This window comes from Hippocampus comes, unplaced genomic scaffold, assembly GCF_001891065.2.
Source record: "Hippocampus comes isolate QL1 unplaced genomic scaffold, H_comes_QL1_v1.1 scaffold85, whole genome shotgun sequence".
Lineage (NCBI taxonomy): Eukaryota > Metazoa > Chordata > Actinopteri > Syngnathiformes > Syngnathidae > Hippocampus > Hippocampus comes.
In genome coordinates this window covers 3,247,631-3,264,131 of record NW_017805540.1, presented here as the reverse complement: position 1 = coordinate 3,264,131, position 16,501 = coordinate 3,247,631, and the positions used below count along the sequence as shown (strand labels likewise).

General features: G+C 42.1%; 1 protein-coding gene across 4 annotated transcripts in view; it reads left to right on the top strand.

Annotated features, from left to right (window-relative positions):
• Positions 1-16,501, top strand: part of agap3 (ArfGAP with GTPase domain, ankyrin repeat and PH domain 3) — a 172,964-nt gene that overhangs the window by 115,206 nt on the left and 41,257 nt on the right. For all 4 annotated transcript variants that reach the window (XM_019879018.1, XM_019879020.1, XM_019879021.1 and 1 more), the window contains 2 exons: positions 3,770-3,919; positions 14,228-14,383. In XM_019879018.1, the coding sequence (XP_019734577.1) occupies positions 3,770-3,919; positions 14,228-14,383 (306 nt within the window). The remainder of the gene's footprint in view (positions 1-3,769; positions 3,920-14,227; positions 14,384-16,501) is intronic.

Below are 16,501 nucleotides of genomic sequence, written 5' to 3'. Positions count from 1 at the left end.
AAATTTGGTTGTGTGCCCCCCCCCCCCCCTCGTTCCTGGCACGCGTGGATAATTACACCTCCTGTTATGTGATGTTATGTTATGTTATTGTATGGGTCAAATTGGTCCATGTTTGAAATGTGGAGAAAAAATAAAACTTCCGCTGACCTATAATTACACCTCCTGTTATGTGATGTTATGTTATGTGATTGGATGGGTCAAATTGGCCCATGTTTGAAATGTGGAGAAAAAAATAAAACTTCCGCTGACCTCATTTTTGCTATTCTTTGTTGCTTATAAGATTTTCAGGATTTTAACCCTTTCATGCACCCTGTAACCTGATAACATGATAAGCTGTCCACTGTCGTAACCGCCATCCCTGAAAAGGTTAAAGCCGATCAGCGAGTAAAACAAAACAAAACAATGACAACCGAAGACTGAACGGATTAGAAGTTGGACCATCCTATTCAAACAACGCGTTTATCGACTACAGAACAGTCAGGGGTTTTGGCCCATTCCAGCCCACAGGAGCCCATGCCCGAATTTGGACAGGAAGTCGGCCATTTTGGGTCAAAGCCGCATCTTATTTTTACAATTACATGTGAGGCCCAATGAAGAGCTGTCGGTTACCCACAACTCTGATCTAAACTCAAGATCATATTTTTGGAAATCTAAATACAGTAAACAGCCTGATGTAGTTGAAACATTGCACATTTTTTGTAGTCAGTACGGAAAGTTTTGAATCACCATCGTCCATTCCAATGTCAGAGAAGTGTTCAAAGCAGTGTGTGCATATCTGCTGTTGCATTTTGACAAATTAGAATATCAAAATAATTAGATTTTAATTGTTCAAAATATGAAACTGAAACAGATTCATTAAAAACGGGGGAATACTTGACAGAAGGTGCCTAATTTTTTTTATTAAAAATAATTGTTCTTGTTACATGTCATATTCAATTTTTGGAGCGAATTGTAGGTTTCTTCACTGTAAACTATAGTCATAGAATATGAAATAAAAATAAATAAATCATGAAATATTCCCGTGTATCGTAAATAAGTACGAGTTTTACTTTTTGAAGTTATTATAATTTGAGATGCACCTTGTAATTGTTTTTGCATTGTGTTTACGTCAAACCCTTTCGATGCCTTCACTGACCCTCCGAAAGTTGACCAGCCATCATCGTGTTTATTAGCGTCCGTATTGGCTGCGCGACGCTCCCGGCTGGAGTTGTTAGCTCTTTTGAATGCCACAAGCTGATGATTATTTCTCCACTGTAATTACATTATCGTCCCCTTTATGCAGGAGTGGTCTGTGGGGACTAATGGGTGCAGCCATGTATAATTCATTTATCATTAGCATCCAATTTGACAATTAGATGTGATTGTTGAATTTTAAATAGCAGTAGAATCTCTTTTGTCGTTATCTGTTTTTCATCGGCGAGAGTCAAACTTTCTTTAAAGCAACAATATGTGGTAATTTTACCTTCAGAAAAAAAAACAGCTTTTGAATTAATGGGTTGTGTCGAGTGGAATGCTATCGCTGTTGTTGCCCTGGTAACTCAAGCAAACCATGAAAGTCTGGAATAATTGTTGGATCGAATAACTTTTGTCTGATTTTGCTTATCACTTTTGTCTCACACACACACACACACACACACACACACACACACACACACACACACACACATACAAAATTTAGAAAGATAGTGGATTCATGAAGTAAGGCTGGCTAATTCTGTTAGTATTGAGATTACTTTGCCATTTGTAGTTTAAAAGAACACAGATTTAACATTTCATGCGTGTACTTGGAACAAAATCAGTATGTTCAAAAATGAACTTTTTAACACCATTATTGTCAAATGTATCCATTTGAACCCTCTCAGAGACAGTGGTTAGTACAGTGGACAGCTTATCATGTTATCAGGTTACAGGGTGCATGAAAGGGTTAAAGTTGTGGTTATTTGGTATGAAAGTTACTTTGCTTGGATTGATAAATCCATTGGTTAGTCAGGTTTCATCTCTCTCTCTCTAGCATATAAACAATGTTCATTGCGTTGCCCATTTTGGACACTTTTGGATAACCATGGGAAGATTATTCTTTAAAAACCAATCAAATTTTGATTACTTATTTCTTATTGTATACATTATGATTGAGCATCCGCAGTGTTCTATGCTGCCTTTATTTCTATTGTAACAAAGTTTCTCATTTTATTGCTTCCTCTCTTCCTCCTCCACCTCCCCCTCGCGCTACTCCTCTTCTGCTCTGATTTCCGCGCGCTAATTTTCCTCTTCGTGCCTCAGCATGATTCTCCCGCTGTCACTCTCGTTCCCACTCGTGCTGCGATGGCGCTCCCTCCCCCTCTGGGACACCAAGATTAATATTCTTGGGCCCAACAAGATAATTACCGATACTAATTAGACATGATTATGTGAATTTGATACACTTATTACTCTAGATAATGAGTAGGACATATTATCCTAACAAGCGCCCGTGCCGCTTAGTACTTCGTGTCTCACACACACACACACACACACACACACACACACACACACACACACACACACACACACACACACACACACACATTCTATAGATGTTCAGCTGTTCAATCATAAGCTAATGTGTAATCATAAAATAAAAGGCCCGGAACAAAGAAAATGTCAATAAAGTTGTATATATACCATATTTTTGCTAATGTTCGAATTGAATTCCCCTCACCTCTCCATTAACATTGAAATGTTAATTATTATGGCATTGCGCATACTCTTTTGACAATGTGTGGCCTTTTGGGGGGCCTCAACAATGCCAAAAACAAACAAATATTTGCACAGGTAAATTCATACACAGTAGCCCCCCTCCCGCCCCTGAAAATGTTGAGAAAATTAGCATCAGACCCCAGTTTCACAGATGATCACACATTTCGCTGAGCGTGTGCATTATATGTATGTCAATTGCCACAAATAGAACAGAAAGTTGGCCATTTTCGTTTGAAGCAGCCATTTTCAGCGAGTTCCAGAGCTTGTATTTTGACAAACTTTTATAACCAGTGTATCACCAGAGACCAGCAGGTGTGCCATGAGATAAAAGTCCCAAAGTAGTTTACCGACTACAAATATGTATTTTTTTCCCCAAATATGTATAGTTACTTCCATCCAACCAACCCTTGTCTTCATTTTTCTTGACATTTTGTTTGGTGGTGTTCCTTGAGCTTTTTCTCCTCATTTCAATAATTGTGCCATGACTCAATCAAGTCTGAGAAATGCCATCCGGAGCTTGTCGTCATGATTTGATGATCATTTTGAGGATTTGCCTTGAGAAAGGGAGCGTGAGGCGCCTTGCAGCTTTAATTCTTGTTCTTGCTCTTAATAAATGGCAAAGAGGTGTGAGTTTATGATGATTCTGAATGTGCCCGCGAGCTGGAGGAAGCACCCCGCATGGTGCCGCTGAGCCCATGAATTAGTGAAGAGGCATCAGCGGCTTGCCTGATTGGAGGTTCAGAGGAGTGCGCCTGCTGACGCCAACGCAGAGAGATGGATGTGCCAGTCGGAGGGATGAGGCGAGATAATTAGCCTTCAGAGTATACCTTGTTAATTAAGGCCTAATTAGAGGAGCTTTGTGTGTGTGTGTGTGTGTGTGTGTGTGTGTGTGTGTCTGTGTGTCTGTGTGTCTGTGTGTCTGTGTGTATGTGTGCGCATGCTTCTACAGAAATAAACCCAACAACTTTTGACTCTTTTCCCTCGTTCACAAGCGCGCTAACTCGCGAACTTCTTGTCTTTGCCTTGTCTCCAGGCGCCTCGCACTCCAACAGCAGCTCGTCCCTGCAGACAGGCGCATCCTTGTTTGGCAGCAGCAAGGACGGAATGCACCAGCGTTCCTTCTCCGTTTCCAGCACTGACCAGTGGAACGACGCTATCAACACCAGTACGAGCAGCGCCGCCCGTAAGTAACGCTTAAAGATAAACTAAGCTCACATAAGGCCATATAAACACTTCTGCCGTTCTTGTTTCGAATCTCATACATATATGTTCATATGTACATCTATGTTCAATGAAGGCTCAAAATTGCTCAAAGGCGTGAGTGGGAGTGTGACCGATTGTTTGTTTATATGTGCCTTGTCCAAAGTAACCTCAATCGGCTCCAGCTCACCCGAGACCTTTAATGAGGACAAATTAGAAACCGAGGACAAATTAAAACGAGATCACTTAACTACTGATTACCATATTTTCCGCATTATAAGGCGCACCTAAAAGCATTCAATTTTCTCAAAAGCCGACAGTATCCTTTATAATCCGATGCGCCTTATAAATGGATCAATATTGTGATTTCTTGGACGTAGTATTTTAAATGTTCTGTAAAGCGCTTTGTTACAGCTGCAGCGGTTGTGAAAGCTCTATATAAATAAAGCTGTATTGTAGTGTATTCCCTTTAGCATAGCTCCATCTCATGGATGCATAATACAACCACAGCCACCATTGTAGCTTCTATTCTATGTGCCTTATAATGCAATGCCCCCTTTATATGAAAACTGTTATAGGCCATTCATTTAACCCTGGAGAACCCACGGGGTCTAATTTGGCCCCTACAATTTCTGCTACTCAAATGCTACCCTTAAATCCCAAAGTGTCAAATTTGGCCCTCATCCTAAATTAGTATTAAAGCATTGAATATTTGAAAAAACATATATTTTGGCGTTCAATGAACATATAGCAGTCATTTAATGTATAATTCATCATTTTCCAAAGAAGAAAAGGGTTCTTGGGTTCTCCAGGGTTAAGGTGTGTTGTCTACTTTGAAGCGCTTTATAGTGCGGAAAATACGGTATTTTGAATTTCCTCTTGAGGGATGAGAATCAGTGTAATATTTTGTTTTTAATGATTGCAATTACATTATGATGAGGTGAAGATAACAGTTAAGATATACTTAAAGTTAAATATAGTCAAGTTAGGGTGAGAGAAAAGACCACATGGCTAGACTTACATTAAGGTAATTGAAGCGGCTACGAGACTGAGAAGGGTTGTAATCAAACAAAACAATGAGGTGTGACTAAGTTCATTTAAAATAAATGTCTCAATATGAAAGAATGAGTTTTATGATTTACATTTATGAAAACATAAAATTGGCTAGATTTGGCTAAGATTAGTTTAACATGAAGTGTTATATTGGATGAAGATGAGATTCTTGAAGCGAGGTCCACATGTAAAGACAATCGATCTGTTTTTGTCCCGATTTGGCTCCTACCCGACCAAGGACATCAAACTCCCCACATTTTACATCTGCTAAGATCGTTTTATAAGACTATCCTTATGGGGAATGTGTGCTCAGAAGTGGGTTTGTCCCGATAATATGGTCCAAAACCAGTCGCGGCCTCACCAAAAACAAAACAAAACAAAAAAAAAGCGAGGGAATGCAAAGGTTTTTTTCTTCTTCTATGTCACCTTAGTGGCCAACCCGATCTTGGGTTTTTTTTTTTGGTTTTTTTGTTTGTTTGTTTTGTATGTACATGGTTTCCTCAGATGGCTGGAAGTGTTTTCAAAAGTTCCAAAAAAATTTCCTTGCTGAGCTTGCCACGTTATAAAGCCTCCGTCTTCCTCGGCAACCATTGGCACCAACCTGGAAAATCACAGTCGTCTTCGTGTTTGTAAAATCATGTGTGATCATGCGAGAGCTCTCCCTTGCACAACCGGATTCCTGACCGGTGCTGGAAGAGAATCTTTATGTGTGTGGGGAGCAGTGTTGATATTACTTCGTATATGAGTACCATATCACTTTTTTATCTTTATGTGCGGGGTCTGCCAAAGATAGATTATCTTTTCAGATTGGAACAATCCTGCGGTTAACATCAATAAAATCAAATACAGTAAGATTAGGTTTAGATTGACTTAGCTGTAAGAAACAATTAAAAAGAGTAAAATTGAATCAGATCTTGTTCGACTGGGTTTTATGTTGCAGTAATGAATACCTACTATTCCATCTTGCATGTTCACGTGCCAACCCACAAATATGAAATAAGGTGACTTGAGAAGAAAAAGTCTGAAATTGTTGTATTCATTCCCGGGGTTGTATATTCATGACAATTTGAGCAACTTAATGCGTGTTACGCGTGTTGCGAGGCTCATTTAGCTGATGAGCAGATCAGGCCTTACGATCATCTACGTGACCTTTTGAGCGCGTGCGGAGCCGAGTCACACTGAAGGTTAACTTCCTGCCAACCTCGCCGTACCATCGGTGCCGGCGACTGAAGTCAAATAATGTATTCAGCGTGCGCGTCTTTGCCTTCCATCATAGCCCTCCCACACCCCCATCATCACCCCCCCCCCCTTGCTGCTCTTTTCTCTTGCGGGGAGGAAAATGAATGTTTTTCGGGGGTACCATTCATCACCAGTTATTTCCCTCTCTTTGTGCTTGGCAGTAAAAAAGCACTTAAATGCACATCAACAGAATAACAGTCATTTCCATGCATGTTTGCACTCTGGTAGTTCTCATTAGATTGGCGGCGGCGACACCCCCCACCCCACCCCACAATAGTTAGTACACCCCCGCCCCCACTCCATCCCCATACCTCCCCGCCCCCTCCCATGGGCCGTGGCAGTTTAAAGAGCGCACTTTATGAGCGCTGCAGGAGGCCGACTGCGAGACCCTCGTCGTCGCGACGCACGAGCCCGCTCACTCATTTGGAGGCGCAGCGCGATCACGTCTGCCTTGGACACCGCAGCCATCAGCAACAAGGCCCAAGCACAATGATTTCAATTCACGTACAAAATCTATGTTGTCTTGAGTTCAGCTAACGAAAAACTACAACGACAAAACTTACTGTAATTATGGCCGAAAATGTACTTTGTCATCTTTGGCAAATAAATTCATACATGAGCATTATTTCTGTCCTTACATTTCGTACTCGAGGAAGGCCGTTAGCCAGAAGAAGGAAGGTCAATCAATGGTCTGGGAGTTTTGGTCCTCTTACTCTGTGTTGCTTAGAAGCGATGTGATCGAGCAGCAGCCAATAAAAAAGTGTCACCAGATGACGACAAGCCACAAATCCACAAATTTTTGAAGCAGTATTATACACTGCACTTTTTGTAATTTGTCTTTTACATGATCCATATTTGATTTGTAAATCTTTGTTTTTAAAATATTTTTTGATGAACATAAGACACATTACTTACCATGATGTTTTTTTTAATCTTGCACACAGTAAATACAAAAAAAAAAAAGAACACTTAAGCTAATGAAAATTCAATTAAGACGAAGCGCTTTTGACAAAAAAGTAACAAATACTGTATTATGAAAACCCGCTCTGAAAATTAATTAAAATGAACACGTCTGGTCTCATTCATGAGCCACGTTTGTCCTTTTTCTGTACTTCAAAAGGTACTGTACAAAGTGGCATTTTGAGTGCAGTAGACACTAATTTCCTTCCGTTAAATTGGGCGTCCATCGCTTTCGGGTCTCTTAAATCGAGTTTCCACGATCTGTATTTTCCGGTTCACCAACCTGACACCTGAAATTAGCACCCGACACAAATTTGAAATCGGATGGATAATTTTGGTTTCTTTGTAACTGATGCACGCTTCATTTTGTGCGCTGATAAAGAATACTTATTTCAAATATTGAGAAAAAAAATAATACTTTATATTTTCAATTATGAAATTGTCGGCCTTCGGTGGCAGATTTTTTCAGGCAGTGCGAATGAGTAAATTTTTGTCGATCTTTTTCATTCGGATACACGTTTGTGATTTTTTTCGACATGTAAAGGGCCCCCCTCGAAAAGCAATATTTTGAGCCAGCTCTCATGGGATGGTGAAGTGATGTTGTGGCCAGTGATCATAGACACTCTCAGAAAACATGATTGAAATGCGTCGCCAGTCTTCCATCATAACGTAACCCTGTTCAACAATCAATGGAGGGTGTTCCGCAGTGAAGGGTGCTCCTGTTGGGGGCCTAAATGAAGCCCCGTCACTCCATTATCCTTGGCGAAGGTTGCAGGTTAACACGAAAAGGAACGACAATAGCGGGATGCAAAAAAAAAAAAAAAAAAAAAAGCATCAGATTGATGATTCGGCCCAGAATGAAGACGTCTAAGCCCACGTAACCATTTCCATATTATTTAGAGAATGCGCTCATTTGTAAAGCTATTGTGCCAAGGCAGACGCACACGTCGCAACAGCTCTTGAATATTGAGCGCCGATTTTTTGATTAAATCCAGGCCCAATTTTTTTTTTTTTTTTTTTTTTTTTTAATGCTGGTGCTTAGAAGGACAGCCATTCTTAATGCGTCGCATGCCTGCTTAGACCCCTTGCTCCTACACTTCAATCTTTGGCGGTGAATTAAAAGCAAGATGCTCAAAGCCAGGTTGAAAATCTGAATTTCTCAAGTTTTCCAAATGCGGCCTCGCAGTGCAGAGGTGCAGGGTTCGATTCCAGCTCTGGCCTTCCATTGTGGAGTTTGCATGTTCTGCCCGTGCCTGCGTGGGTTTTTTTCCGGGTACTCCGGTTTCCTCCCACATTCCAAAAACATGCATGGCAGGTTATTGGAACACTCTAAATTGTCCCTCGGTGTGAGTGTGAGCGTGGATGGTTGTTCGTCTATGTGTGCCCTGCGATTGGCTGGCAACCAGTTCAGGGTGTCCCCCGCCTAATGCCCGAAGACTGCTGGGGTAGGCTCCGGCATGCCGCGCGACCCTTGTGAGGATAAGCCGATCAGAAAATAGATGGATGAATGCATGGTAATATTCATTCTGAAGTCAAAAACGTGAGCAGAAAAGTTTCTGATTAGCAACCTTTGACCTGATGCTAACTTAAGCGGTGTCCTGGCTGGTCCACTTGTATTCTAGACCGCAAAAGTAAGAGATCAGCATGTTTCAAACCGTGATTCAAAGCTGCTTTTTTAAAGCTCAAATTATTAAATAATGATCACGATTCATTTTTATGATTTTGCAATCGAGTTCGTCATTTGGATGTATGCTGTCCTTCAGACGTCATGGAATATAAACCATTAAAACACATTCGTTAGGGTAACTACAAAAAGTAATTGGTGCAAATATTCCTTTGTAACATGGCTGGATTGTTATCTTGTAAATTTTCCCCACTGTATGGATAATACAGGGATGGTTATCTAATCTTGTTTTAAAGATGAATGATGGACTTGAGGCTACATTGCAGGAGTATTCCTTACATCAGTAAAATTATAAAACACTGCAGCTTCAGAAAAATAAAGAATGTTGACAAACTAGACATGATTCGAAGCAACCCAAAATCAAATTGCCCCCCCATAATTTTTTTGTGGAAATCTAAAATACTGAGATTCATTTGGAATCTATTCATTCATCAATGAGTGCCTCCTGCCCAGTTGTTGCCCGATTGTACCTCTAGCCTATAGAAGTATTAAGTTACGAAATTGATGCATAGTCTTTTTTTTTTTTTTTTTTTTTCCTGCAGCAGCGTGTTTTTGGTGTCGGGCCTCCCGATGTGAAGGTGATGGCATGTTCAGGGGGTTTGATTTCGACGGCGGGCCGTAATGAAGTTTGACATTTAGCTCGGAGAGAGCAGCGGAGCGCGATCGGGCCTTGATTAGCACACTCTAATTGAGGATAATAAGGGGGAGGCGGTGATTGTTTCTAATTTTTGCCATTAATTGCAGCCGTTTGATTGAGGACAGGCAGGGCTGCCGTGTCAAGGGGCCTGGCGGAATCACATCGTTGGGCGCACGCAGCTTCTTGAATAACAATGAAATGACTTTCTCCACTTCGGTATTTGCAATATGATCGTGCAGTTGTTGAGAAGTCAGAAATGGAGAGCAAATATAGTGTTCTTGTTGGTTATTGGTGGTCCTTAAATCAGGTACACACATGAATTTTTAAAATCTTTAGTTTTTTTTTAAATGAAAATAATCCCACATGATAGGGAGAAATCGGGTGGCATACTCAAGATACACAGCACATCACGTACAGAATTATTTGCATCGACAATCGTTAGTTTCTTTCCCCAAACCGTACTTTGACGTGACCTGTGCGTGGCTGCCTGGTGCCGCACGGCATCCAGACCGACAGAAAAGTGGAGTAGAAGTAGTAGAAGACGAAATAGCTTTAACAGTTACAATTGTCATCTCTCAACTGCTTTGCAAGGATATTGGCGAGGGAAATTCTCTCTGAACACACCCCACACCACAGGATCATCATCATGGTATCCGATACTTTGCTGACTTGAATTACAAAGGGGAAGATTTCCGCCCGAGCTAACGACAAAAAAAATTGTTTTTTTGTCTGAAGACACGCCCTGTCACTGCCGTGCTTTTATTTCATTGTTTTTCGTTCGAATATTTACTGTACTTGAGGCTTTACTACGTCTTGAGCAAAGTTTCACAGCGTTCGACATAAACGGAGGCCTGGAGCTACTCGTGACTCGTCGGCCCGACTGGGCCCAGAACAAATATCGTAAATCAATATGATAAAATCAACACCTTCTTGCTTTTTTAAGATTTAATATCCAGTGTTTTTTTTTAACTCTTTACTAAACTTTATATACTGTAGATCAGATTGGCAAATATTTTGCATTTTATGCAAAATCGGTTCCAGTTGTAATGCCATAATTTGCAGACCAATCAATTACATCATTAACCGGATCTGCACAATAAGACATAACAGCAAACACAATTTTGTTCACTCCAGGGACGTTCTGTGCTTCCATAGTTAATAATCCAAGGTTCCTCAGCATATGCAGTCAGGTTTTTTTTTCAATTGATCCAAACATTAAAATAGGTTGGATACATTTTCTGATCGATCATTTTTTTGTTGTTGTTTTTTTTTTTAACTCACTGATCCGTGATTGGCTCCAAACTCCTGATCATGTTATCTTAACAAACTGTCAGGATTCTGTGCTGTGCTGCGATTGGTCTGTCTGCATTTGCGGGGGCGTGGCTGATCAAAAGCGCAGTCTCTTGCTCTCATGGGCCCGATGTGGCCCAGGGCGATCGGTTGGCCGACCCTTGAGTTCGAGGCTCAATCACAGGGAGAGAGACCTTTCTCCATCTTTGTTTCAGGTAGAGGATGAGCAAACCCGGGGGTCATTTTCCACAACATTAGGGGCAGAAATTGATAATTAGAGGTGTTCACGGCTCTGTAAGAGCACCACCCCTTGAGGCGAGCCCTCCCCTTTAACCTCAAGCGACATTAAACAAATGCTGGCTGTCACGGCGGAGGCGGGTTGCAGTTCCCGTCTCGCAGCCCCGCCATACGGTGCAGGGCTGGCAGGACAGACGTTAGCATCGAGAGGGAGGAGGAAGCCGGGGGTAGGAGGTTGTTGGTGAGCGGGGGGAGGCATACGGAGGACCCCCGTGCCCCCAGCTGTCTGAGCCAGCTAATGACTCGTCTCAGGGGGGCTGTTGTAGGCGAGCAGGGAAATTGAAACAGACGCCTGGACCAGGATGTGCTACATGTGTGGCTGCGTGCTGCCATTCAAGACAACACCAGCAGCGCAGCTATGTTTATTCATGTGATTCAACGTCCCCTTTTTTAATCGCTTCTCAGGCTGAAACATTGTGATAACCTTTATAGATTTGACTTCTAATTGTTTCGTCTGAAAGAGTGGTGGAGACAATCAAAGGGGATACAGTTCGCTTGAGAATGACCCACTTACTGGAAGAGTTTTGTAATTCTAATCTCTGTGTTGATTCTTTTTTTTCATTTTATTTATTTTTTTAAGTTTCCCGCAGCAAATTTATCCGCATCCTCCCCAAAATGTAATTCGTGCATCTTTGGCCCATGCCCGACACCACTACGAAGTATTGTTAAAAATCATTTTTAAATTATTTAGAATAATGTTGACGTAATCATGTTACAGAACTCAGTTGAGTAATGTTTTGTCTTTGCTCGCGCTTTTTGTGCTTGGTAGAAGTAATTTGAGTGTATTGGGTTTATAGACAAAGTTTTGAGGTTCCAAATAGTACATGTGATTTGATGTGGTCTTTTTTTTTAGTGAACCATGTATCTCACATCATATGTTAATATATTTCATTTTTCATAATACATCAACAACAACAATGGTTTGACCATTCAAAAAAAATAATCACATACTATGATGTCATTTATTTACTTATTTATTTTCCAGTGCAAACAGCTGTCGCGCATTAAAATGACCATTCAAAGATGGCATAAAACTGCTCAACAGCACACCAAAATGAAGTGCAACAACTTTTTTTTTTTTTCCAGACAAATCTCACTCGCTCCAAATGTTTATCTTGCATGTCTTTCCAAATTCACAAAAATTCGGCCTTGTCACATTAGGGCAGGAAAAGACCTGGTGCACATGCAACTAAGCCATGTCTGTCATGTAGTGGTGAACGGTAATTTTACAATTTGGAACTATACAGTGCAACCTGACTATTCACGGCGGATATGTAACATGCCGGACCATGAATAGCAAAAATCTGCATGTCATTGACGATCATTGAAATGCAATGGACTTCTTTTTGTTGCTCTGTTCTGTTTTGTTTTTGTAAAAAAAAAACAAAAAAAAACAGTTTAACCTCCAATTTACATTTTCCACATAAAACAGGATTTTGCTCTCAAGAAACCGAAAAAACAAAACAAAAACATAAAAGCACGCTGAAAATAAAAAGTATTCAGCGGATAAGTGAATCCACGGGTGCTGAGCTGCAAGTATGCCGGCGCCAACTGTAATAGAGGAAACATGATTAATAATTCCCTTGCCTTGTTTTTTTGTGTAATTTATTTCTAATTGATTTGAAATTACTGCCTAATGTCACGTACGGTCCATTGTGACGGTGAGCTGTCATCCGCACAAAAACTACAGCCAAATGCTCCTAAATTCCAATTTGCTCACCTTAGATCAGGTCTCAGGTTCCACCTCCAACACTTTTGCCCACTTCCAAACAAAGCATCGGTTGGGCCTCCTCAGCTCAAGTTTCCCCCACCATCACTATCACGCTCCCCTTCCTCGACGTTCGCATCTTCAATCCCCCGCTGAGCCCATCCCACTCCTCCAACACAGCCCCATCTCCCTAAAGGTAATGACTGAATTAGGCCTAATGTTGTACACTGGCTAATGGCGCCGCGCTGCACATTACGGCATGTGCAACTGGCAACGACAACAGCAATAATCCCGGAGCCTTCTTGTCCTCCTGCACTCGGCCCCCGGGGGCTGGGACGGCGCTCAGGGAAATGAATGGAGTTTGCCACACTACAATGAGCTTTTGATGGGAGACAATAGAGGAGGCTGCCAGCACCACACAGGGTGGTAAGAGGAGAGCAATATGGGGCCCATCTACCGACCGGCCCTCCCTCCTTCCCTGCTTCCCTCAGGCCCCTGTATCCACCCCCCACTCCCTGCACCCCCACCACCCTCTTCTCCCAGATTCATAATGGCATCCGGAGGGGGAAGAAGAAGGGAAAGTGATGTCAAATATCAGGAAATCAGACGGATGGCGAGCTGACAACCCCCTCGCATGGTCCCATCCTTCTCTCCCTTTGCCCAACGGTAGCACAGGTTAATATCACATTTATAAAATCACTTACAAGAAACAAAGCTGCCTCTTTACTCCTCCCCCCACTGTCACTCTCAGACAGTCATATAGTTTTGCCGGAGGCCAACCTATGTGTCCATTTGTCCTTTGATGCCCCCACCACCCCCATACCTGTCTGTCACTCTGCGGAAAGCAACAACACAGTTCCCAGAGTAACTGTTTCCTGTCTGCTTTTCCACCCATTTCTCACGTACATGAGTTGAGGAAGGCTAACACATTCACATCATTGAGCAACACGTGACTCAGTATGTTGTCTGAGCTTTATTGACCCTTGAAAGTCCTCAATTGTTTCCTTGGCGACAATGATGAACTCAGTCCATGTTGTTAGGTCGTGTTACTGAAGCAGCTTGAGGGATACAATAGCTTATCAGTGGGGTGGTGCTTTTTGTATCCTTTACTAGTCCTGGAAAAGCTACAAATCGTTGCAATGGAGTCCAGCAATCGGCCCGAGAGGGTACATTATGTCATTATTGTAATAAACACTGCGAAACACACTGGAAAGAGTTTATTCCTTGTAAAGGTGAGCCGATGTATGGCACGGGGGCACGCAATGCATTATTTAAGGTATTTCCACCGGCTTTTGCTAAAGTTTGAGCTGCCTGCTGTTGACAATTATTTACACGTTGGTGGAACATGGTCTCAATAAAAAAAATGGGTCAGACACCCCTACTCTATGCAAAAAGTAACACTTGATTAATTTCCCCCCCCCAGCCAACGGAACGAGTGACCCAGCCAGTTGCAGTGCGGGCAGCGCCACGAGTCCTAAGCTAGATCCGCCTCCCTCGCCGCACGCCAACCGCAAGAAACACAGACGGAAAAAGAGCACGGGCATCACCAAACCTGACGGTCTAGCTGCAGGAAATGAAGGTAAGAAAAATGAGAGACACTCAAGGCAGGCCTATCTTGATGCCTCTTACGGTATGGTAATTTACAAATTGGTGATGCATTTGTGATTGGTCTTGCCTAAATGACGCCAGAACTTTGATTGTAATACTGCCAGCTGGAGTTTGGAGGTTTGCGGCTGATTTAAAATGTAGCTGAATGGTTGTCCATGAAAGGGCATGGAGGCGCAAAGCCATTCCATCCTCCAAGTTGGGTTTCCATGGTATGAACTGCCCCATCCAGAAGACACAGCCCATCTCGGCGGGTGATTGTCAGCCTAACTCTTCGCCCAATTAATAATGATCCCGTCGCACAAATGATGAATGGAGCTCTCTAATTGGATGGCATTGTGGAAACACTCAGACGCATCTCAGAGGCCATAAAACTGATGTCAGACGAGCGGCGTGATCAATCAACAAGATGGATACGCTGGAAAGACAACAACAATGCCGTTGACGCCTCCTAAATGACGCTTTGCATTAATAATCATTAGACATGAAAAAAAAAAAAAATCCTGGCCTCCGAATGACTTTGTTGACCACAGAGGCCAGGGTGAGCATCATCACTAAGTCATCCCATGTGGCGAGGTCACCGTTAACAATTGCCTTTTCACACAAAGATCCTGCAAAAAAAAAAGAAAAAAACTGTCATTGAGTGGAGCAACTGAAAGTGCTTTCACGCAGCAGCACAGCGTACTTATCAGAGGGCAACGGTCGCTTTCAACAACACAAAGTGGGAGAGATAAGCTTCGGGTGTCAACTTTTCATAGCCGTCGCAGCTTTGCCCAATAGTCGTCTTCTCTCTCTCTGATCGAGAAAAACTTTGGAAGTAGTTGAGAAAATGCTGCCTTTTACAGTGGGTGTGAAAATGTTCGCGTGTGAACAAGAGCATGTCTGAACTAGAGTTGCAACGATTAACAACAAATCGATTATCAAATTACCTGGAATTGCTAGTTGTTTTTTTTTTTTTTTTTTTTAATATAAGTGATTGTTTATATACCTTGTTAAACTTAAATCCAGTCCAAAGTCCAAATCCTCTGAATTTCAGTCTCTCAACAGTAAATACTCTCAAATTTCTGAAGTCCTCCATTAAAGCAGACTGATTATGTTTGTGTGTTTTTTTAATTTAATTTTGTTTTCAAAATAAGACATTGACAGCCATTTAAAACATCTGTTTTCACTTTGGAAAATAATAATCAACATTTTTGCAGATTTTCTGACCGACGAGTGTTCGGAACCAAATCCGAAATTGAATCCAAATTTATTTGCATATTGAATAAAGGGATGGAAATTATGCCTTTTTTGTCCGATTCATCGGCTAAACAACAAAATATTTGACAGATTAATCAATTAATAACCCAATCGTTACTTTCAGCCGTATATTCTGAATTAAGGTAATTATAAAGTTGTCTTCTTCAGGGAGGTGCTCATTTGTTTTAAAGGAAACCGAGTACCCAGAGACTCCCTCCAGAGTAGATGTTTACAACTTCCACATTGATACTGCTGACGAAGTGTGCTTGATGATGCCCGTATTGGGCAAAGTTAATAAGTAGTTAGCAAGTTGAGAACGCTGGAATTTCTGAAGTCAGCCTGCACTTCACCTAACTCGTGTAAAGTTTTTGTGCGAGGGTGACTCAACTTAATCAAGTGTGCAAATGTCCTGCACCTCAGCATAGCAAGGGTTAACATCCTCTGGAGTCCAGCTGAGGATTAGGAGATGGAGCTTTAACTGCCTGCGCTAATGGCGGGTGTTTATCTCAATACTTTGTTTTTTGTAGCTCCCCGACTCGCTCTCATTTCCCAAAGCTGTCCCCGGAGCCCGCGCTCTCGTAATGACTTCCTGCGCCCCACGCACCCGACGGAGGGAAGGAAATAACAAGATTGTCATTTGGGGCTGCCCACAGACGCGCGTTTAATTGGCCGGCGCTCTCATCGGGCTCTGTTGTTAAACGCGCTAGCTATTAGCGGTAGCGGCGCTGATTTCATGTGTTTGTTTATTGTACTATTGGCTGGTGGTGGTGTGCAGAGGTGTGCGTCAGATAGATAGTGAGTGCTCTCCAGTTTCTCTCTCACTCTCTCTCTCTCCGTCTGAGTTGGGTCGTCG